The sequence below is a fragment of the Chaetodon trifascialis genome, chromosome 1 (assembly GCF_039877785.1).
Source record: "Chaetodon trifascialis isolate fChaTrf1 chromosome 1, fChaTrf1.hap1, whole genome shotgun sequence".
NCBI lineage: Eukaryota > Metazoa > Chordata > Actinopteri > Chaetodontiformes > Chaetodontidae > Chaetodon > Chaetodon trifascialis.
Window position 1 is genome coordinate 26,301,282 of NC_092056.1, and position 24,092 is coordinate 26,325,373.

General features: G+C 42.2%; 2 protein-coding genes across 8 annotated transcripts in view; one reads left to right on the forward strand and one right to left on the reverse strand.

The window, feature by feature from the left end:
- Positions 1 to 6,566, forward strand: part of kif13ba (kinesin family member 13Ba) — a 43,364-nt gene extending 36,798 nt beyond the window's left edge. For all 5 annotated transcript variants that reach the window (XM_070981391.1, XM_070981310.1, XM_070981470.1 and 2 more), the window contains exon 39: positions 78 to 6,566. In XM_070981391.1, the coding sequence (XP_070837492.1) occupies positions 78 to 283 (206 nt within the window). In that variant the 3' untranslated portion in view covers positions 284 to 6,566. The remainder of the gene's footprint in view (positions 1 to 77) is intronic.
- A 4,810-nt stretch (positions 6,567 to 11,376) lies between these two features.
- LOC139336156 (homeobox-containing protein 1-like) lies at positions 11,377 to 22,279 on the reverse strand. Of its 3 annotated transcripts, none has more exons than XM_070970096.1 (10): positions 22,146 to 22,279; positions 16,867 to 17,361; positions 15,581 to 15,666; positions 15,346 to 15,456; positions 14,514 to 14,670; positions 14,321 to 14,403; positions 13,762 to 13,857; positions 13,269 to 13,363; positions 12,820 to 12,903; positions 11,377 to 12,648 (listed from the first exon to the last, which is right to left on the reverse strand). In XM_070970096.1, the coding sequence occupies exons 2-10, from the start codon at positions 17,358 to 17,360 to the stop codon at positions 12,319 to 12,321; spliced, it is 1,536 nt and encodes a 511-aa protein (XP_070826197.1). In that variant the 5' UTR covers position 17,361; positions 22,146 to 22,279; the 3' UTR covers positions 11,377 to 12,318. The 3 variants fall into 3 exon arrangements, with proteins under 3 accessions (XP_070826197.1, XP_070826214.1, XP_070826206.1); XM_070970113.1 differs by having other exon boundaries at positions 12,221 to 12,648; positions 13,269 to 13,357; XM_070970105.1 differs by having other exon boundaries at positions 12,221 to 12,648; positions 13,269 to 13,360.
- Between the last annotated feature and the right edge of the window lie 1,813 nt (positions 22,280 to 24,092).

The following is a 24,092-nucleotide window of genomic DNA, read 5'->3' on the forward strand; positions in this document are numbered from 1 at the left end:
TACTTAGTGGAGCTTTACGTTATAGCGCTGAGTGACCTCTGATTGTTGGTGACGACCTTCTTTATTTTCTCCTACAGGTAAAAATGACGGTTCGGTCGGAGGTCATCGTTATTTCCAGTGTAAACCGGGTTACGGGGTGCTGGTTCGCCCAAACCGACTGTCCTTCCGTGATCGGGCCAGTCGGCGCACGGGAGACCTTGCTCCTCCCGCCCACGTCCCTGTCCTGCGAGGAGAAGCCATTGTTGCCCGCCGGGGGGAGAACCGCAAGTCCTGGAGCAGCTGAGACAGGGAAACCAGGAGCTAAATGGGAGAGATGAACTCCCCACAGCCCTCCTCCCCCTTCACCTCCTCCTACTACTCCTCTCTTCTTTTCCTCGCAGCTATGCAACAGGCTCCCACATCAGAACTGACATTCTGCCTACCCTCTATGGATTGAAACTACATTCACTACATCCCTTCACAGGTGATGGATAAAAATAGCATAATGTCAGTGAAGAGACCATTCAGAAGGAATGCAAGTAAATAGATGAAAGACTGCAGAATATATGGAAGTCCATGGAAGGACTCTTATCATGTGGGAAGATCATGCTACATGAACGGTGGTCAGTGGGAAGACTGCTCAGAGTGATCGGAGGTCAGTGCAGACTTTGTTGTATTTGGAGTGTTGCGGCTCTGCAGTGGTGTGGATCGGACGCTGTGGTCTGGAACTGATGCGCAGGGATGTAAACTAATCACATTTTAGGCAGGAGTTCCATTTTTTGTCTTTTTCTGTGAATATGTTTTAAACTTTTAAACTTTGCCACTTTTATTTTTCTCTTCACCCTTCATAATGATTAGTTATTCTTAGTAGTCAGGTAGAAAAGATCAAAATATACTCAATGAGCATTCTGATATGTAACCACATTCTTGTGACAAGCTGAAAGCACCATCTTAAATGTAGAGTATTGAATTATCTCCTAGTATCTCAGTGATAATTCTTACTCTCCCTTTATGTCTCACTATAATATGTGCTTTGTTTTCTTTGTGAATGAGGAAATAGAAATAGATCGATCAGTTTTGTTTTTTTTTAACTTGCTGACACCAGTCATGCAGCGATTTTTCACCTGTGATGCGTTTGCATCCCTGGATATGAGGTTTCTACCAGACCGTCCCAGAATCCCCTGCTCCAGCTGCCACTCTCCTGAACTCTCTATGTCTGCAGACAGACACTTTGACTCATTGTTTGAGACACGTCTCCTCCTCCTAGACTCCTCCTTTCTTTTGAAGATAGATCCTCCCAGAATGTGCCTTCACCATGGCTTGGTCTGCATTTGTTTGTCTGTATATTTAATGTCTGTTAGCTGTGTTTGTGTTTAAGAGAATGCCTTGAGCTAAGTGTGGGGTGATCTCAGGGACTGCAGAGGGGAAAGGACGAGGTGTGTGTGTGTGTGTGTGTGTGTGTGTGTGTGTGTGTGTGTGTGTGTGTGTGTGTGTGTGTGTGTGTGTGTGTGTGTGTGTGTGTGTGTGTGTGTGTGTGTGTGTGTGTGTGTTTGTTTAAGTGCATAAGTGCTGTACGGTGTTGTGCACAGGTTCATGTCCTAGTCGTGTTGATGTTGAAGATTATATGTGTAAAGCAGGAACAGTTGTGTCCTTGTTGGACAAAGCCACTATGGGAGCAAATTGTTCATACTGGGAGGCTTTAAAAGTGGATTTTGCACTGGTGACGTTGGATAAGAAGCATCTGTATGTGAGCAGAAGGCGTCTGTGGTCATGTGCAGCGAGACAGAGGTAAAGGAGTGTTAACAACCTGAAATGTGACAATGTGAAAATGGCTCATGATGACCTTTAACTCGAGTGTGTTCTCCATCTGAGTGGGCTGTCTGGATGTCTGCTCTGGGGGCAGATTTGCCGGTAATCAGCTGGGGTTGACATTTGGAAACCAGGAGGCGCTGTTGAGAGGAGTACTGTGGTGGTGGGCTGGTGAGAAATAGGCATGTGTATTGTGTAATGAGGAAAAGAAAAGAAAAGAAAGAAAAGTGAGAAGGACTCGCAGATGTTTTGCTGCGTGTTTCACTCTTGAGCAGAGAACCAACTTGCTTCTATGCATTTGATCTGTTTTCTAACAGATTTTACTTTTTGTTTCTGAGTGACTGGCACAGCTGGGAGAACGAGCTGTGCGTTTCAGGAGAGTCTTCAACACAAGCACCGTTCTGGCTGATTGAACAGTCCTGGCACGTCTGTTGAAGAGAGAGTTTTTGAAATTAGTTTTTTTAATTGAATGTCACATTCCAGAGGGACTTCAACATTTTACAGTGACCTTATTCTTTACATATGAATTGATGGGAAGCATTGATGGTACATCACTGCACAGTTCATACTTCATGTATACCATCAGTTCATGAAAAATATAGATTGAATATTTGAAATATAACTTGTCCACAAGTTAAAGGGGCACACCACCAATCTTACATGTCCAGTTTACTTGTCATGAGGAGTGCTGCTCAACCTGTGAAAACAATTGTATTATATCATCTGCAGCTCTAGAGGCAGCTTTAAAAAGTCTACAAGAAAAGTAAACAAATTAACCCTGATGATGTCATCAGGGTTACTACCTGAAGACTGCAATTTTTGCATAGAAAGATTGTCTTACAAACACATGGGGAAAGTCTAACAAAAGAAATTCTAGAGTTGCATTGTGGGAGATGTAGGCTCTAGTGTTTTTAGAGCTTACCCATATTGATACAAACTAAAAGTGAGGATATCTCGGCCTCTGGGTCTTCGATTGTGATCATTCTGTTTTCTGCAGTACCCATTGCATAAAGTAGACTGAGGTCAGTGTAAAGTGTTCAGTTTGAGTCATCCTGAGTTAGAGTGATGCTGTCTCACCAAGTGAGCAACAAGCATGTGCTAACGGTGGATGGAAGCAGTATTTCATCATTACTCGGTGTCCTTTAGCACCATGTCTCATTTCTAATGGCTGTGACGGTGATGATTAACCTGAATATGCTAGTTGACATGTTATTGATGTCCACTGAGGGGACATTCAGTTCATCCATGTATACTAAGGAATCTATGCAGATTCCTGAGGAGATGATGTGCTGATGCATGCTTATCAATACATCATCTGGAATACCGTGCACATGTAAACGCACGGTATGTCCAAACACTATCATCTTTATGGATATATGTTTTCCATTCTTTTTGTCATGCCTCTTCTTAATTCAAGAGGCATGGATTTACTATTTATATTTAAATGCTTGTACACATGCATTTATCGCATGAAAATTGATAAAGCCTTTTTTATTTTAAGAAATATTGCACAAATGATTCCATGAAAATTGCTGCTATTAGCATTGTAAATTTACCTGTAAATGGATCCATTGATTTCTCTAACACTCTCTATCTCTTACTGTATACTGGATAGGAATACAGTAGTTTGTTTTTTAATCCCAGACAGAGAAACTGAAGGCGGCGCTTTGGTTCAGTGGCCAATATATTTTTAATATGAGTACAATTCCTAGAAAAATTAGGCACTTTGTCGTGTGAGCCTAGGAGGAGATGTGGGAGTAGATCGGAATATTTTCTGGGTGAATAATCACTCAGTGGACTATTTTTTTCAAGAGGAAGAGGAAACTATATTGTTGGAGTTGAAGTATGAGACGAGGAGACAATGTATCACCATAGTCTAGATATTATCTGTGATTATCTGTGTATTTATTATCTGGCCTTAAAGCCCAGGACCCTCTGGTTGGTTACTGTAGGTGGCTGTCTGGTATGTTATTGGTTTGGCTTGTGAAGTGGTTCATAGAATGGACTCTCGTTGGGTTGGTTGTGTGTTAGAATATAGTGGTTCATAGCAGTTATGTGGTAACGAAGGAAGGGAGTACACTTTTCTTGTGTGTGCGTGTGTGTGAGAGAGAGAGAATATTTTGGGTGGACGTGGCTTTGAATCGGTCGTGTCTGTGAGTTCTCGCCGAGATGGGAAGTGACCACCAGCTGCCATTTCACCTCTGATTTGAGCGGACAGCAACAAACTTTGACCCCCGCTGTCTTTTAGAATTCCAGTCTCGGTGGCTGGTGGGCTTTCCCGTCCCGGTCTTGGCTCAGGGCACTGCTAAAGGGGTTTGAGATCACTTCAGGCTTCTGGATGTCCCTTTATGTTATTGTGCCTCAGAAATCACATGACCATGTATCTTCCACACACTGTTTTCATATCAATGCTTCAGTTCATTTGCACAGAAGTCTCCAGAGGTGATGAAAGAGTTCATGTCTGGAACGCTTGTACATGAAGGAAGAAAATCCATCTTTTTATTTTTTATTTTTTAATGGCTCAGTGTTCTCAAGTTTCCTGTTGTGCTTTAAATTGTACTGGAATTGTTTGAATTTTCTGCTTTCAGTTCAGTGTTTAGAGTTTTTGGATATTCTTCAGCTATATTCCTTCACTCACCGCTCAACTACATTTCAAGTAAAAAAGATGGAAGGTGGATAAATGGGGAGTCATTATGGTGTTAATAGTGGTGGTTAAAAGTGGTGGTAATAAGCGATGTTGTCTTTTTCCAGCACACTTCCTCCTCTGTAACTCTCCGCAGCAGCTGCATAAATGCATTAGTCTAACGAGTGTGACGCTGACATTAGGTAGGAACATGCGGCTCATGGGCTGCGTGGTGATCAGCGAGAGCCATTTCACTTAAGAACTGTAAAAAGCAAATTAGCATTAGTAATAACTGTTTTGCTCGGAATGGATTTAATGTTGTAACTTTATTTCGGTGGTCTCCATCTCTGCCAGCAGTGTTATAAGTGTGACTGTAAGGACCATAAGAACCACATTCACACATTTGTGTCCAGTCATGTTCAGACTGCATACTGATCTGTAGGAGTCTTCAGCCCCAAAGAAAGTTTCTTTTCATTTTTGTTGTATTGTTTTTGTTTCCTTTTTTTAACTTAAGTGCATTTGTTTTGCTCTGAATTGGTCCCATATCTCTGTTCATCTCTGTGCTCATTCACCTCCTGTAGCTCAGTGCTAACTGAGGGATCACTGGTCTGGAGCAACATGTTCCTCCACCTTAACGTGGCCTTCAATCTGGAGCCAGACTGGCTTTAGCAGGAACAATCCCAGCTCTCCAACTCAACACGCTGTACTAAAAACCTGTGCTGTTGAAGAGAGTCATTCCAAACCATTGTGGTTCACATTTATTAAAAAGACATCAATGGATGGAGGAAGCTCACCTTCTGATGATCAACACCATTTAGTCGAAGGTGGTTTGGTCACAGATGCTGTCAGGTTTTAAGACATCAGAGGGATTTTGGAGAAACATTTCTCAGATTGAACCTCCTGCCTTACTGGAGGCATGGTCATTGTGTCGCCCCCTGCTGGCTGCTGTCACACCTCAGCCACAAAAGGGCCCGACTCTTCCACACAGGGAATTTTTATACACAACCAGAAAATGATCAAAATCAGTGAATTTACAAGCCACCACTGCCCTGCAGCAGCATGCCTGACAGCTTCTGCCTACCTGGGATCATTCCGCTGCTACCAGCCAGAGATCTGAGGTTGTGTTCTGTTGTTAAAAAAGAAAAACAATAATAATAATAATAACTGAGGCTGCAGAAAAGTAACAAGCTTTTGTATTTGCCAGGCACTAAAACATTTCCTCGTCTCGGTCGTGAGCGTTCACCTTTTTTACTACCTCTCTCTGCCTGTCCGGAGTGTTCCGCCGCCCTCGCCCCTGAGGCCTTGTAGCTGACACAGACTCGAACCTGCTTCACGACTGATCCGGCTGCATTCAGCTCACTTTCTGTGTGTTCTCTAATATTAGAATAAACCACACACATAAGCAATACTTGGCTGTCAGGTGATGTAATGCAGCCCTTTTGCAGGTGCACAGCCTTTTTTTAAATTTTATTTTTATTTTGCAGTTTTTGGCATTGCCGACCTGCATCTGGGTTTGCTTTTCAGATACAACTTCTCCTCTTGGTGCATCTTAAAGGCAGTTGGTATCAATACCAAGTTGCATTTAAGTTTCCTAGGTACCAGCGGCCATATTTACCTGAGCTGTGTAATAATGGAAGGCTAATAGGATCTTCAGGAGAGGGCTTGGTGCTTGCTAAGTCGGGAGTTTTAGTAGAATCTTGTTACTCCTGCAAAAAAAATAAATAAAAAAAAGCCCCTCCAGTCCCTGTAACCTTTGACGCATTTAACAAAAGATGAATTTTAATAATCCAACATGGGTTTGGAATGAGGTTTCAGCCTGGTCAACAGTATTTCTGTATCATCCTAACCAATCACTATCAATTATGTTTGTTGCTACTGTTGATTCTGTGGAGCAGATTTGTGTTGTGTCATTTGTATGTGTGAGTGCACCATTGGAGTGGTTGTTCTTTGTATGTATGTGTATATATGCGCATATTAAGACTTATAAAAAGAAAAATCTGAGCACAAGTTTGGGTTTTGATTAATTTAATTGTTTTATGTAATTCTATGCTGCAATCCAAAGAATAAACATGTATTATAATACATTTATAATTTTCATTTTTTATCATCTGAACAGTAATCTGGTAAGAAAAAATAAAAAAGGAAGATTAACAGAGTATTTGTTCGTTATTTGCACCAGATGGGCTGAATGTATACGGACATGTGCAGAGGTGTTGGAGGCTGATCCAAAGACGATGATACAGCTGAAATCTAAGGACACTGATTTGGGATTGTTTTGTCGAATGAGTCCTTCAAAGGTCGACTCCACCGCTGCATCCTTTGAACATTACATAAGGCTCCAGCTGGATACCACTTACTACTGCTGCTGAACTAATATGGATTTCTGAGATTTAATTTCTACTAAGCTTCTTGTTGTGTGCGACAGAGTCCTCCTAAAAAAAAAACTCAAGACACCACATGGAGTCTGATCAGTTTTTATTCCCTTGTAAATAGAATATCAATAAAAACACCTTTAAAATAACAAATAAGGTTTATCCAACAGATGAAAAAGTAACAAAAGGCATATGTAGATTTTCTACATAGCGATTACAGAACAGTCTACTGTCCAAAAAAGGCACTAAATCTTGAAATAGAGAAGAACAAGAAGGGATAAAAATCTATTAAAACGGATAAAACAAACATCCTGCTGAGGCTTGATATTTTTCATTCTAGAGAATTATTGAAGAGTTTATTGCCAAAATGAAATGTTAACCACTCAGAAGTCTCAAAAACATTTTTTTACATGACTGATAAAATGTCTGAACCAGATGTTCATTTTTTAAGTAGTATTTACAGTCATTGGCTGATTAAAGGAGGAACATTTAGAATGGAGCATCTACATTTTATGTTGAATGCATGAAAGTCAACTTTTTTCCACCTCAACAAAAAGAGCATTTTGGAAAATAACCCTTCAAATGTCTTACTGCAGCTCATGTATTCACCGTGTTGATGAAGGTAAGAGACGGGGAGCATTCAGTCCTGAGGCATGAAACCACACTGACACCAGATCCCCTGCACCTTCTCTGCAGACCAAAATCCTCTACAGCCCCTTTAACTTGTGGATCAAGCACCAATGGAAGCATCCACAATCCAAACAGCCCTGAGCAGGCGAATATTTACTCGACTGGATTTAGGTGACAGATGTATTGCCAGAGGGAGAGACAGTTGGACTTTGGCAGAAGTCAAGTGTGATCAAGGTTTGATTAATGCCAAAGGTGCTTCCAGGTGAAAAACAGGATCTGATCTGAAACGTCAGCTGCTTTGTTCCTGTGAGGAACCCGTGAAGGAACCTCATCCTGTCAAACCAAGCAGCAGCCAGGCAGCAGAGCGATGAAGGCAGATGGTAAAAGCAAAGAAAAGACATAATGCTGAATGGAACTTCAAGAGCGAAGGGGAAACTGGTGTCACTGCAGCTGGATCTCATGCCAACTCTTCTTACGCATTTCAAGTTGATTAGAGTATGAAAACATACTTTCTGGCACTGATTAGTGTAATAAAAAGTACAGAGACAATTTAGGGTCAAAAACTGAAAGCAAAATGAAATGTGGTCAACAAACACGGACCAAGACCACTCCATGAAATTTGTAAATGAGAAACAACATGAAAGATCAGGAGACTGCTGCCGAGAAATCAGCTGCTCTGGTTCACTGTGTGAAGTAGTTATTTTGGATCATTTCTTGATCGGAGGAATTTGGGCCCAACTTGAACACTGTAGTGTTAAAGTAGCTGGATCTGAAGCATTTTAACAAGCTTAACAAAATCTTTCATTCACCTGATGAGGAGGTCTGCTCCGTGTTTAAACCGGGCAGAAAATGGCGAAACTGATTCTTTTGTGCAATAAACATCATAAAGTAGGAAGACAATCAAGAGCAAAACTAACTATTTCACAGAACAAAACCAGGACAGCAGCCTCACTATTACCATTTACAGGTCTGCTCCAGCTGTTCGGTTTCTCATTACTTAAGCTACTTTTTCACTTCACATTAATTTGCTGCTGTAGAACTCCAAAGTACAACTTGAAGGCAGCATCTGAAATGATTAAAAACCCTGAAATAATCTCAAAAGCATGTTGTCCTCAGTGAATCCACAGATTCACTTCAGAAAGGCTTCTGCTTGGCAGATGTAGAAGAAAATGAAAATAAAAAAAACTTTCTAACCCTCGGTGGGATAGTATATTTTGATATTTTGGTGTACATAATTCAAACACATGACAGGACGCTACATAACTGACTAATGATGCCTCAGAGTTTTAGAAACGCCTCAGACAAAGACACTCAGGACAGCTCTGCTGCCGTACATTTAAAGAGACATTCCACCACAAAACTTAGATTGTGTCAGTGTGAAACAACGCTGACGAGTCGCGTCAGTGTTCCACCAGGATACGGGAAAATGTGTTAGTATTTCATGGACTCTGGTGGACGCAGGAGCTTATGAAGGAAGAAAATTCTTTTTTGAAGTGGAATTTCCCTTTACTTTCAAACGTAACATTTATTGGCTCGAGTTCAAGAAGGAATTTCCCTTTTAAAAAGGACACTGACATTTCTGTTCCAGATCAGCCAATGAGCCGTCTTTCCAGCCTCGTCACAGTTTGCTGTCAGCCTCCTCTTTTACTCTCAACTGTCTAAACTTTGATTCACATTGAAGCAGCCGTGGAGGAACCTGTGGGGTGTAGCTTATAGCTGCGGGGGGTAAAGTGAGGTATTTGTGTTGAGTTTTTAACTCTGAACTAGTAGCTTAGCCTGTAATAAAGCACCTGGTGATGAACAATGATGAAGCGCTCTGAATGACGCCATCACGTGTTTAGCTTTCTTGCATTGGTTCTGATACAGTGATGCATTTACAGCCATTGTAGAAATCTTTCAAGCACTGCAAAAAATGAAGGCACTTCAACTTAAAACCGCACAAACCGTCACTGACACGACTGCAGATGGTTAGATCATGTCATGACTGACACATTAAAAAGTGTTTAGCGTCACTTAAACACTAACGTTTGTATTGTACATAGCTCGTATGAACAACTTTCCTGGGAAACTAGTGAATAAGCACTTAAAGATGACGATCAAATTAAATGAAAACATGTGTCAAATGAACGTTTCTCATCCATCCGGCTGATATCACCTGTCTGAAAGGAAAATGATGAAACCTGACCTTTAAAGAATCCCTTGTGCAGATGAAAATAAATGCATTAAAAGCTTGGACCTCTACAATGGCTGAAAGAATGCTCCTCGCTGTGGTTGTTTCAAGAGAATCCTCCTCTCACTAAATGTGAAACTGTTAGCTTTTTGAGGAAAACATCAGCTTCCCTAATAATTTTTCTTCCACTTTCTACAGCCTCTCTGGTTTGTCACACACTGATCAATGAAATGTTTCAACAGCAGGGAATCTAAGCACTGTGACATTGATCCAATAAAGTGTCATTTCAAATGAACATGCTATTTAAACATGTCGGTATGTGTTTCGAACACATGGCATATTGAGCACAAACACAGATGTACCTTAAAAGGAAATGCAATCTGCTTGCAATAATTTGACACATCTGATGCATCTTTGATTAGCATATCTCTAATACGTAGTTCCACCCATAACTATCATACACTCAGGAAATACACCAAACTTAAACTTAATACTTTGGCTAATGCTTCACTCACCTTTCACCAACAAGAAAAGACTCATACTGATAGTTTCTCTCATTTGAAGCTAAATATGTCTATATACTGTAAAGAGAAATGGATCAGGGGTGTGTGTATATACATATATACATATATACACACACCCCTTGTTTATAGAATATACTGTATATATGCATGTGTGTATGCATACATACACATGTGGTATATGTAGTATATATTCACTTTATACTTTAATCTGTAGTATCTAGTAACAGTTTGTTACACTGCTGAATACCTCCCAACTGATCCATGCTGATTAGAGATCATCTCACAGTGATTCATTCATTGTGGGTGAGTGGGCGTACATGAATAACACTCGGCCACCCGGACATCCGAGTTTCTACTTCCTTCAACATTACGTTCTTGTTTTTTTAAATTACTTGTTATCAGTATGGAAGCATAGAGAAGACACTGAATACCTAATTGTGAAATATTCTCTCTCCTGAATACTGTTGATTTAAATCCCACTGAATTTACAGCAATGAAGTATTTTATCTAGAAAAGCACCTGTTTAAGAGGTTGTTTCAAGCGGTACAATAATAAAAAAAACACTTGTATTTGTGAAGCCGAATGAAAATCTTCAGACGTCGTGTCCAATATTTGAACAAATTCATTCATTTCAAGTGAAGAAAGGGCATGTTGCTCATTCTGAATTGATGAAATTCAGACATGAAATGTTCAGAACACCCAGCAGTGACGGACTCAGTCTGACCTGGCCTATCAGGAAACACTCTGTCAGTCATGTGACTAAGTAAGGGTGGAAGTAAAAAATTGCATTTACTCTCATTACTGTAGCAAAGTAGTTTTTTGTATATCTTTCAAAATCTGTAAATTTACTTGCGTACTTTATATCACAAATATTGCACTTCACTTCATCTCATGTGGCATCTGTCACAGACTGAAAACAAACGTCACATGAAAAACCCGTGAGAATGGGCCGAGAAGCTGCAGGTGCGTCTGCGGCTGCAGGAGGGCAGAGCTCCACGTCCACACTCTCTGCGCTCAGCTGACACTGTGCAAACGTGTGCGTTCACTGGCCGAGCGTCAGAGGGGGCTGGGGGTGCAGCTGTACTGCGGTCACTGAACAACAGCGCGCAATGATGTACTAAAATTCCAGATGACATCATTATGGGTTAAGGTTAGCATCACAGTTACCTAGCTTTGCCTAGTTAGGTTGTGTGTGTGTGTGTGTGTGTGTGTGTGTGTGTGTGTGTGTGTGTGTGTGTGTGTGTGTGTGTGTGTGTGTGTGTGCAACCGCACAGATTTATTGGTTTTTCAGATTATATATTTGAGTGCGACCCATTCAGTGGTATTTCATTTTCAGCAGTATTCAGCTGTGGTTCAGTTTCACTCAGCTGCTCACAACATTCAGAATGACGGTGGCCTTCCTTTGCTTCCATACTTCTTTTAACAGAACAGGGGGTGAAGGTGTGGCTGCGTTATTCTGTGTCTTTCTCTCTTTTACTTTTTCAAATCATCTTAAGCTCACAGAAATATTACAAACAAGCTGTGACCTCGATGAAACAGCTTATTCTGCTATTCTCCTCACTGGAAGGAATTAACATAAAAAAAATTGTAATATGATCAACTGTGATGAAATGCACTATACAATTTTCAAACAATCAGTTAAAAATGAACTTTCAAATTCATGTATTTACCTGTTGAGGAGGTTCAGTTGTGTGATCACAGTGCAAGACCCTGAAACTATTTGAACCCCGTGTCAAATACAGTGTTGTCCTGCTGTGAAAAAGAGAGCATCAGGTCCTGTTAGACCGACTATGGAAGATTTCAAATGCCCAAATAAAAGCAAATCAACAGTGTAAAGCACACTGCTCTGTGCGTGTCCTTTAATGTATGCATTGACTGTGTTAAAATTAAATAATTCATAATTTCTGTCGCTGTCTTTCTTTGATTTGCTTTTATTCAGGCATTTCCATAGCCTGCTTGGGAGAACTTAAACAAATAAAAGCTAATCATTATTACTGTCATTATTATAATATACTAGTAATACCTATAAGAGTGTAGCAGAGCAGGTTGGTGGTTGGAGGTAGGGTTGGGAGGTATCTCAGGGTTGGAGTTTACACGACTTTTGGTCTTTTTTTTCACTTATTACATTCCTATAAAATCTGCTTGCATATTAACAGACCTCTGATCCTGTTCCATCCATTACTCCAACAATTTCAATATCCACCGCTCCCTTCAGTCGTCTTCCAGCGTTTCCGTCTTGATGTCATTCCCCATACTGCAACTTGCCCCTTCCACCTGATTGGCTAGGGCTTGGTTGCTGTGACTGACAGCCACCTTCTCCAAACCGATTTGGTCCTGGGGCTCGGACAGCACGCTGTGGATGGTGGGTTCCTCCTGGAGGGAAGGGGAGGGGGGAGACCAGGACACACCTGTCAATCTGGAACCTTCCGCCTGAGAGCCCGCCCCTGACACTAGGGAGCGGCCAATCAGAGCAGTGCCCCTCTGTCCAGACAAGCCTCCTCTACCCAGGGCGGAGAACCAGCTGGGGAGCAGGGTGGGCACCTGGGTGAGGAGAGGAGAAATGAAATGAAGGGAATGAGTCACAGACTTTTGGCTCAATTCTTAATTCTCATTCTTAAATTAAAAGCTTCTAATGTACATCTGCCCAGATCTATTTATCTAAGGTCAAAGCTCTGATGATGCAGTTGTAGTGAGGAGGCAGTGCGTACGCACCTGGGTGGGAGAGGACAGGTCAGCTCGGCTGAAACCAAACTGCCTGGCTGAAGCTCTCTTGTCAAATAAGGACACCTCACAAGCCTGTGACAGAGCAGCACAGAGGTTATCCAATAACCAGCTCATTCCTCTGTCGCAAGAACAGTGTCACAATGCTGCGACCTCTGACTTCTTCACAGCTAGTTATTCATACTGTCAGAGATGAAATGCCCATACTGACTACACAATCATACTGTCTAAACAGAGGGGGCAAATATGTGACTAAATGTGAACTCGAACAGGAATCAAAACAAGTAGATTATGTAATGTTTCATACACTGTTAAACTTTACTGACCAAACGTTCACTAACCCCACTGTACATTTACTGCTGCTCAGTGCAGATACCATCATCCTCTCTTGTCACTGGACAGCCCTATAAGAGGAGTTTCACCATCTACATCTTGTTTACCTGGTCAGGGAAGTCGTTGCCGTCCACCTCGTCGCTATTGGACTGACCACCTGGACTCTGAACCTCAATTCCATGGCTCTCCAAGATGGCTGCTTCTTCAAAAACACAAACCTCATCATAGCATATCGACTTCAACAACATCCTGTTACTGCTGCTGCTAAAAATCAAGCAGCTGCAAAAGCAAGAATTTCCAAGAGGTCACGACAGGAATGTGTGTTCATAGGCCAGGTGTGTGTGAAATTATACAGCACGAGCAGGATGGCATCTAAGTGCTGGTTGGGCAATACAGAGAGCAAAGAACATCCAGCTGGTCTACCAGGATGTTTGCTGTACAGTCAAAGATCTTTGATGTGTGTTTATTCATTTATTTCGAGTCCACTTCTTTAGCTACGCTAGGATATATTGTATGTATAGCTCCAGCAACATCCACTACTGTTAAACACACACACACACACACACACACACACAAAACACACACAGAGGTAGACATTACCAATGTTAGCGCGCCTCTTAATGTCTTTGCGGCGGTTGGCAAACCAGTTGTAGACTTTCAGAGATGTTACCCTCTCCAGATCAGTCAGCTTCTTTCCTGTAACACACACACACACACACACACACACACACACACACACACACACACACAACCAGATAAACACACCAAGTTAACCAAAAGAAGACACTGGATGACAGTTTGCAGTCTTGAGAGGGGGACATTGTAAAAACAGTGTCATAAACGAAGTACTTCACATAGCAGAGGATGTGTTTTTCCTATCCCACCCCTCATTAATTACTACATAAGATGTAATTCATAACCAAATCTATTTCTGTGTGGTGATTTGACATGGAGCTGTTATCAAAGACACCACTGATCCACGATGTGCCCTTGAGCAGCACAATAAAGCTTCGTCCTCAGCTAACGTAACAGGAGCTGAACGTCTAATTACAATAAATACAACAATTATGAAACAAGTTGCTAAAATGAAAGAGTAAAAAAAGTAATGTACCACAGACTATCACTTCAGTGGGAGTCATTCATCCCTGTTTCTTCATACCTGGTTTCTGAATGACAGCATTGCAGGCAGTTGCAATCTCCTCTCTCTTGGCCTCATCGGGGTACTGGTTATCACTGAAGTAGCTGTGTAAACACACAATTATGTATTATTCTTTGTTACCTTTTCAGCTAATCCAGACCTCTTCCTTCACCTCCTTCCCAACCCTCCCCGCAGCTTACCACCTCCTCCTCACCTCTCCATAACAGCCAGACACTCCTTCCTCCAGGTGAACCTGCTCCCGCGCCGCAGACGGAAGCCCGTAGGGGCTGAGCCAAATGAAGGCGGGGCTTGGTGCCAGTCCATCATGTCATCCAGAGCCAATGGAGCGGCTCGCATGGCCAGAGTGGCACCTGAAGTCACAAACACCAGACAGCTTGGTCTTATAGTTAATTTTCATGACAGTGTGTCTCTTCAAACAGTTCTGTTCAGTGACTCTCCACCTCTTCATCGCTCTTCTCAAATATACTAATGAAATGACTTCAATGCATATTGTACATCTTTGGACCTTTGGAGTACGTACACTTCGTCATCTGGTTGTAAGGACAGAGTGATCCATTACATCCTGACGTTTGTTTATTTCAGAGCATCGAGCCAATGAAAACAAATGAAAGTCAAGAGATTATGATTAAAGCACCACACCAGTCTGTTTCATACTGCACATGCCACAGTGTTTGTCTCAACTCAACACAATGCATTCATTGTTCAATCATAAGAAAAGTCTCAAGATGCCTATAAAAATGCAAGCACATGCCATGGTTTTCTTTTCTATCAAAAGAATCTTTGATAGCAACTTAATGTCACATCTGCCTCTCTCCAAATATTGGACACCAGTCCTGCAAAATTATGGCTAAAAAAACTGTTCACCTCCCTTTAGTTCATACCGCAAGAGTGGTCAGTGGAGACTCTGACTGTACATGGACATAAGGGTTGTCCATTGTGAAATATGCTTTTAATAAATGTGTTTAATGTTGAGGAGTGGGCGGTTATGCAAGAGATGTAGGCCTGAAGGTGGACGGTGCTGTTACCAGGGTTGGTCTTCTCAAGCTGATACCAGCGGAAGAAGGCTCGTTTCTTCTGCTCGCTGAGGTCTGATCCCTGCTGCAGGAGCCAGTGGGAGATCCGGCTCTGGCTGATCCCTGGAGGAAGAGGAACGGAGCGACATCTGCATCATCAGTAGGCTAAATGCGTGCTGGCATGCCTACTCTTTCTGGTGCTGATTTAGTGGGCCTGGTTCAAGTGGCAGATGAAGATGATACTCACCCGTTACCTGAGCGACCACGGCCTGAGAGATTCGCCTGTTTGCCAGGAAGGACTTAATCTCCTCTTTGATCACAGCACTGTCCCTCCTACAAGCCAAGAGGACAATATACTGTTTAACACAAAGTCCAATAAACACTCACAGCTCCAACACAAACAGCAAAAGACGACTGTCACTGTGTTGAAACCAGCTGTAGGTCTGCAATCCAAACCACACATATTCATGGCAGTGGCTGCTGAAGCTGAATATGTGGCCCCATCCTGCTGTAATATCCGTGGCTCTCTTTCTGGTTTGATTTTCATACACCCTCGAATCCATACCACTCTGATTGCTGCTCTCTGACTGCAGACTACAGATGAGAGGCACTAGTGTGTGTGTGTGTGTGTGTGTGTGTGTGTGTGTGTGTGTGTGTGTGTGTGTGTGTGTGTGTGTGTGTGTGTGTGTGTGTGTGTGAGTGAGTGTGTGTAGGCATTAATCCTTGTATCATATTCAGATTCAGTGTGGGCTACAGGCAGGCTTGTTGACCATCAGGCCCTCTGTATCAACACCTGCTCTCTGCTGCAGGAATGTACGTGTTGGCATTTCTGGACTTCAATTCCTGACATAAACACCGGCCGGCCGGTTTATGGGTTGGGCTCTATAACTATCAGACATTATTTTACGGAGTTGACAAATTTTTGTGCTAAAAACACACCTTTGCTTGCTTTCAGTGCCACTTTACACACTGAGGAAGGACATCAGTCCACAATGTCCATGCTTAATACAAGCATTTTATTGGACAGGTGGAATGGTGGTCTATCCTTGGTCTAGCCACCCACCCACTGTGTGGGAAATAGTTCCACATTAAAAAGCTTATGGAAACAGTTGTACATTGCTCTTTATCGAGGCGGGAAAAAGCCCAGTATGGACTGGCTCACCAGTAAAACGTGAAGATGTTTTCACACTCAAAAACTTATTTGGAAAAGTACGACAAACAGTGAAATTTATGTTTAGTATAAAGTGTTTGCAAACACTTCTCGGTTTTCCCTTGGCTTTTCAATGGGAAGTATCTGGAATAGTCTTCCATGCAGTGGGACCATCAGCCAATCATATCACACATTGATTATCTGTTGCTGTGTATTTAAACATGATGTAACGCTGTTATCAGATCGTGTAGCCTGACAATCAAATCTCAATCAACCATCAAAATGCCATTCCTCAATACCTTCTCTGAGCTCATCTTGTTTTTCCTGGCAGCCAGTACTGGTCTAAACCGCTGTGAGTACAGACAAGTCTAGTCTGGTCTTACCTCATCAAGTCCTCCACCTTGTCATCAACATCTATGTCCTCTTCACTGGTTTCAAACCCGTAGCCTGGTGCAGTCACGCTGCCACTGACCACGCCAAGAGGAAACCGGGGCGGTGACAGCTTCCCATTGGTGACAGCGACTAGACCGTTCTGAGCCATGGTGACGGGAGAGGCTACTGGAATCGGCAAAGGCGGAGAGGTGGTGTCAAAGTTGTTATTAGGTGACAGGGACAATCGGTTGTCAGGGAAACTTGTCTGAGTGGCGGTGGAAGTCATGGAGGAAGAGGCGGCGACAGCATTGGAAGAAGACAAGGAAGATGAGGGAGGCAGGTAGGAAGGTTTGTGGGTTAGCTTGTGTCCATGTTTCCGATCCAGGTGGTCCAGGGTGTCCAGGGCATGGAGGACCTCCACCTGTGTGATCCCTGTCCTTCTTAGCCTCTGGAGGAGGTCAATCTGCTCGATGGTGAAACGAGGCTCCTCACACTGCTGGAACATCCTAGAGGAGATCATAACAATACCATCAATACCAAAGAGAAATGACAAGACACACAGTACTTTCACTCAAACGCTGTACTCTGTAGAACAGTTTTGAAGCAGCGCTATTTTACATAAATATTCCCAGCTTGTAAGATTTTCCAGTTGTCTCCTACATGGCACATTAAATATAATTCAGCATCAAAGTTCAGCCTCCTCGAGAATAAATGGAGTCAGGTCAGCTGCACCACTCAAATACTTCGTGTAGGTTGTGCCCCTGATCAAATTAGACTTGATTTTCTCTCGCAAGGGGCAACCACTGTGTTTCAGAGCACAACACGCTACAAGCTACGCAAAAGCATTTTTCTGCAAACAGAACAATTCTATGCAATTTAGTTCACCTCACTGGCTACTTTTATCATGCAAGTAAAAAATTACAAAAAAAAAACTTAAGGCACTGTGTGGAGTTTCTGACCACTAGTAATGCTTTGCAGCAATGTTTTTATGAGCGGATCTTTTGTTTGTAGTGTGCACATGGTTGGCGTGATTTTCATCCTGCCACTGGTTTCACGATGTTTTGCTGATGGACAGTTGTTGGCAGTAACACAAAAAGAAGTGTTGCAATGCTCCAACAAACACAATGAAGACAAAGACTGCTAGCAAGAAAATACGGATGTAAGCAATGCTCAGTTTAAGATATTGAGTAAAAAAGAAATGTTTCTTAGACTTCAATTCAGTCCTGGATGGTTATCTTCCACATCACGTCCAGGACATAGATGCATTGTTTTCTGTGAATCTCGTACATGGGCGCACAATTTGAATGTCCACTAGTGACTAAAGAAAAATATTGAATTCTGTAGAGAGGCGATTCAAGAAAACACATACATTGAGTGTCTATTGCAAAAGCATAAAATAAAATAAATACTGGCCATAAAACAGGTCAAAAATGGGGCTTGGTTTAATGCAGATCTCCAGTTTTGACCTCTGATTAACTGATAGGTTTTAGCTCATTAGTGATTTTTTTCTCCTCGCACTGAGCTTCACATCCCTGACCAAAAAAAAAAAAACTCCAATGGGACAATCACAGAACAAAATGAAATTAATGTACAGTCACATCTGTTAGCTTCATGCCTGCAGATTTACAGCACACACACACACACACACACACACACACACACACACACACACACACACACAGAGAGAAAGACGTCAGAGCCCAGCAGCTGCTATCCAGATATGAAGTGCATTCCTCCAGACTTACTATATCAGATACCTTTTCAACCACAGTAATCATTTATATTCAAATAATGTAATGTATGGTATGTTTTCAAACCAAAAACATGGATCTGTCATTTCTAAAAACTGCCGTAAAAACAGTCGCTGAGCTGAAGCGAGAGAAAACAAGGGAGAGGAAGACAAATGGAGAAATGAGATAACACATCTGTCTGTGCTTTTTTTTTCTGATGCCAAGAAGAAAAATAGGCCACAGCAGAGAATCAAAGTCAGCAGACATGTCAACACTTACACAGGGAAGGAGGGTGAGGTCGAGTGTGTATCTGTGTGTGTGTGTGTGTGTGTGTGTGTGTGTGTGTGTGTGTGTGTGTGTGTGTGTGTGTGTGTGTGTGTGTGTGTGTGTGTGTGTGTGTGTGTGTGTGTGTGCACGCGTGTGTCTTGGGAAAAATGCCAAGAAAAATTTACATCTCAGGCAGCCAAGCTGCTCCATACTTTCTCTCAGTGCTGCAGAGGATGAGTCACGCTGTGTAAAGTTAGACTGATACACAGGATCGATACAGGCCTGCAATGCTATGCTTAAAACATGACTGATGATATTATCTACACCACTTTATTGACAATGACATTATTTCATTTATTTCTGTGCAGCATTTATTAGTCTTCTTTACAGTTTTCCTGCACTGCAAATCTGACAGAATTAACATTAAAATCACTTAATGATTGCTATTACTTTTGACTGACAAAAGGGGAGCACGGAAGGAAACTGACAGTGTCATATAATACATTAATATATATTCAATCAAAATGTGACAAGTATGATTCAAATTTTTATTCACTGGCCACTCCTTGCTCAATATGAGCTTTCATGTCTTTATTCGATAGCCAGCAGCAAACAGATGACAGGAAATGAAGACAGAACGAGATGGGGAATGACAAGCCACGAAAAGTCCTCGGCCAAATGCAAACCAGGGTTGTTGCAGTTCATGGTTGACGCCTTAGCCCCAAGGCCACCAGGGTGGCGCACCAAATCACTTTCAGTCACTTTTGCCCCTGAGTGGCCGCCATTGTCCTGTCTGACCCTGCCCAGAAAGACGGCTTTATGAAGAGTTCTGTCGGCGTTTAGCTTTGCTCTACAGTACAGCTTTGCTCTAGTAGCACAGTGAACTGTGAGGACTACGGTGTTTATGTGTAAATTTGTCAGATGCAACCTAAGGACAAATTTAGAATAATCAAAGGAAACAAGATGTATCTAAGTGCAATATGACTGGTCTGCATAAAATCAGGGGCAGCCTTGCAAAAAAAAAATTAAAAAAAATCAATGCACTGAAGCTGTACCTATTTAAAGTTAAGTTGTTACCTCTACTGTAACATCTCTAAACACCTACAGCAACATCTGAAAAGGTGACAGGCAAAACACATTTCTAATCATAGCATGTTTTATAAAAGGCTGGTGGAATACTGTGGATTATTCTAATATCATGTCAAAAATCCATCTCAGTTTGTCATCTAAGGTGTTCACAAGCAAAGGACGATTAACAAAACACTGTGAAAATGTGACTTTCAATGTATGAACAAGTGTAATCTGGCCAAACATTTGCACAGTTTTTGAATAAGTGTAGAAACCAGCCACCAGGGAAAAACTACACTATTTTGGCCAAATCTGTCTGCTAAATCATCAATCTTCCAGCAGCCACTTTGGCAGGAAGCCAACTTCCTTTACAAGGTGCTCTATTTGTAGGAAGACACAGCGGCTTTTCGATGCACAATGACACCATGTGACCAGGAGGCAAACAGAACATTTCCTTCCTGCTCTGAAAAGAGAATCAGACTAATTATTTAGCGTAGCCTTGCAGACAAGAGTGTATCCCATCCGACATGCATCTTGTCTCCAAAGCAAACCATGTCAGGGCAGCAAACCCACCCACATGTACTGCACTTGTCAGTGTCTGCCAGAGGAGTTGCAGTTTAAACTTTTACTTTTGCACACCATCTGGAATGTGGACCCAGTGACTTCAGCAGACACTAAAGTTTCTCATTGTGGCTACAGTACATTAACAGAGCCTTTCCAGTAGCCACGCTCGCTTTGGTAAGAAGGCAACGTCAGTACAGTACAGGACAAAGTACTTTTATCTTGTCATTTCTATCATTATGAATAGACAATGTCAAGAAAATATGTCAGACTATTTTGGAAGCCGTAACAAACTGTGATAACACGGTCCAGTTTTAAACTGATGTCGGCAGTCGAACATTAAAACTGACAATGTGTGTCACAGTATGTGTGATTATGTGAGGCCGGGAAAGACGATGTGTGCAAGTAGGGACAGAGAGACCAGTAATCAAATAGTGCTGACTGTCGCTGCTCAAGTCCTGAAGAGATCTGTGCTGAGCAGCAACACCAGGAAGACAAAGGACAGGAGCATGGACACACATGGGCGCGCGCGCGCGCACACACACACACACACACACACACACACACACACACACACACACACACACACACACAAACAGAAGTCACAACTAAAGTAATACTGTATGAGCGTTCTGGAGCAGGACACTGAACAACTGCCAGCTCTGCAGCTGAGCATGCCCTGACCTCTGACCTCCCTGTGCAGCACAGAACTTCTCCACAGAACGCCCCCAATAAATTTATCAACACACCGCCCAAATGTCTCTAGGCTCTGGATCACCATTCACTCCGGAGATTACTCACATTTTGTCTGTCCAAAACAAATTCTCATACAACGTCTGCTGCGCTTGAAATATTGCGCCTCATAAAGGTTTATTGTGTCAAAGATAAACTGTATTAATGTTCCTGAACCCGGTGACCTGCCTCCCAGCCAGACGTGGCATAAAGCGCAGCCTGGTTACAGACAAGAGCCAGCTGAGCACATACACAAAAGTCATTTAATTACAGTATGCAACTTTTTAACCAGCCTTGGAACCCGAAATTTGACAACAACAACAAAAAGAACCGCTGGCTCATGGGGCCGGAAACAATACTGTAGTAGACCCAGATGTCAAGGGCGACCCGATGCAGTGTTCTCTTGAAATGATCGCCCTTCACGCCGAATCACACTGAAAAAATCATGGATTTTAATGTTGCACTGCTCCAAGGAAAACAGGCATGCCCGTTTGACGGTGTCTTAAGGCGTTTAATGGATAACGAAGAACAACAACTCAATTCGGCATATATCTCATAAACTAAACCACTCCAGGCACAACAGAATAGTACATGTTATTACTAGTTCGCCTGTTGTTCACCGGAATAATTACACTCTACTAAAATACACTGTGCATCGCGGTAGCGAGCATTAGACCAACTGGAAAAGTTGATATTAAGTGTTTTTTGGTGAACTCCGTCCACGCCGAATTAGAGACTGACTCTTTATCATTCAGCCAAGACCGTTAACAGCAGTTTACGTAGTGTGAACCTTCACCGCAAAGTAAAACGCTGCAGCACAGGCGGAAATTTTAAGGAGTTTTCAGTTATCACCGTACAGAGAAAAGGAAATGCATCGGGCTAGCGGGACCGTTTTAAGACAGCAGTAGTTGGAGCTGCAGGACTTAACTTACCTTAATATTCCAGTCTAAGAGCCTCCACTGATGTTTCTTTTACCATATATCTATTGTCTTGGAGCGCCAGGACACACAGACACTGACAGTTTTCCCAAAATGTCTCCTCTGTTTCTAATTGGGTTTCAATCCACCGTCAGACAGATTCGCCTTTTGTCCGGCAGACAGGCGCCATGTTGACACAATGACGCAAGGAACGACGGGAGTTGCAGTGTACAGAACTTACTGTACTCAGAAGAGCCACTTCGTTCGTTACACCTGGCAACATCTGACATTCAATACAACATCCCTGTAATACTGCCTAGCTTTACGAGGTTTATGGCGTTCAGCTTTTGTTGACAGGCCCAGAGAGGTGTTGATTCAACTCAACTGTTTGTTACTTAGTTTGTGTATATCTCAGGATGGTTATGCAGCTTCAGAGTCAACTTTCCAATTATTTTGTCCCTGCTTTTACACATTCAGTAAAACAATTCATTTTCCTTATTTTACCTTTCTTATTTTTTCACAGCATAAATGCTTAGGTGCCTCTTAACAGTCACATGCACACAAACATATAAACAAAAGAGTTAACTTTCCATATTACACCTAATCACACTCAATGATTAATGATCAATCAATGATTAATGATCAATCACACTCACACTCACACTTGTGCTGTGTTCTGTACCCACAGAGCAGGAAACATGGAACCAGACAGCTGATCACAGTATTGCTCCTGTGACCTTTGAGTAATTGGAACCACCAGGTCTGTTTCTTCATGTACATTAGTGACATGGAACATTTTTGGTAGCTGTACAGTATTTCATCATGGCGATCAGTGATGTGCACTCTATCAAAGGGACAGCCTGCATTACCAGCTCATACCCCTGTGTGCAGGCTTAGAGTTATGTTCAGGTTTAGTGTTCTTAAATTAGTCACATCAGTGTGGTGCTTGAGGGTATTTAGGGTGACTGGGTCACCTGGGCTGCTGAAGTGCTGTTTCAGTAAAAAATGTCCCATTTGGCTACAGTTATATTGTATCTTGGTTAAAAAAAAATTATAATTAAATTATAACAATAAGACCAAAACACACAGGGATTGTCATCCTGCTTGCGACTTTTCTGGAGCTGACAACAGGAGCTTATAACACTTTTACGCAGAATGCCACTGATGTGTCAGAACCAGAAGGAACCTATTGGTATGCCCCTTCCTTAAATCAGTAGCACTTGTGCTCATTACTCAGAGTCCTTCTGGTTTGCATCCTAGCTGCCGAGTCAGTGACTAATAAACACCTGGGAAACAATGGGAATACAATAATCACCCTAGTAAGGAAAGCTGCAGTGCTGTGAGTCCTTACTAACCCAGACAGAACCACGGCAGCAAGGAAAAGTGTAGAACACAAATAACAGACTACACTGTGCATACAATGATACAACATTTCATTCAGTATTCTGTTGATCGCTCATTGGTGTACATTGATTGTGTCTATCAAATCTGCAGTGTGCTGGATGATGTTAGCCAATGTGGCTACATGACTGTGTTCAATCCGATTTCTGACAGAAAAGTTCACATGACTTTGGGGTAAGAAAGCATGTCACGATAAAGGTCGTCTTCATAAGCTGCTGGAATGCCCTTAGCAAGATAAGGTGAGGTAATTCAAGTGCATGTGGCACGTGGGAGACGTTTTCCTCCAGGGCTTTCAGCCAGAGAACAATGCTTGCGTGTCTGATGAACAAAGTCAAAGGTGAACAGGTAAGCTCGTGCTGCAGGCGAGTGGCAGTGGGGTGGGTGGAGATAGGAGTGCAGATTATTTGCATATTAATAGATCTGTGTATTCTAATTGAGTGCAAAGGTGCAGTTACATCTTAGCCGTCTGAAGGATAAAACTTCTAAATATGCAATTTTGAAGAAAAGAGATGAGTTTTTCAGAATCAGAATCAGAAATCAGATTCTGATTTCGAGGTTTAC

What these genes read in the sequence shown, in the direction of transcription:
- LOC139336156 (XM_070970096.1), bottom strand. Translation starts at nt 17,360, where the DNA reads ATGTTCCAGCAGTGTGAGGAGCCTCGTTTCACCATCGAGCAGATTGAC. An exon ending in GCTTGAGAAGACCAACCCTG is followed by an intron (nt 14,671 to 15,345) that starts GTAACAGCACCG and finishes TTGTGACTTCAG; the next exon opens with GTGCCACTCTGGCCATGCGA. An exon ending in GCAACGACTTCCCTGACCAG is followed by an intron (nt 12,904 to 13,268) that starts GTAAACAAGATG and finishes GCTCTGTCACAG; the next exon opens with GCTTGTGAGGTGTCCTTATT.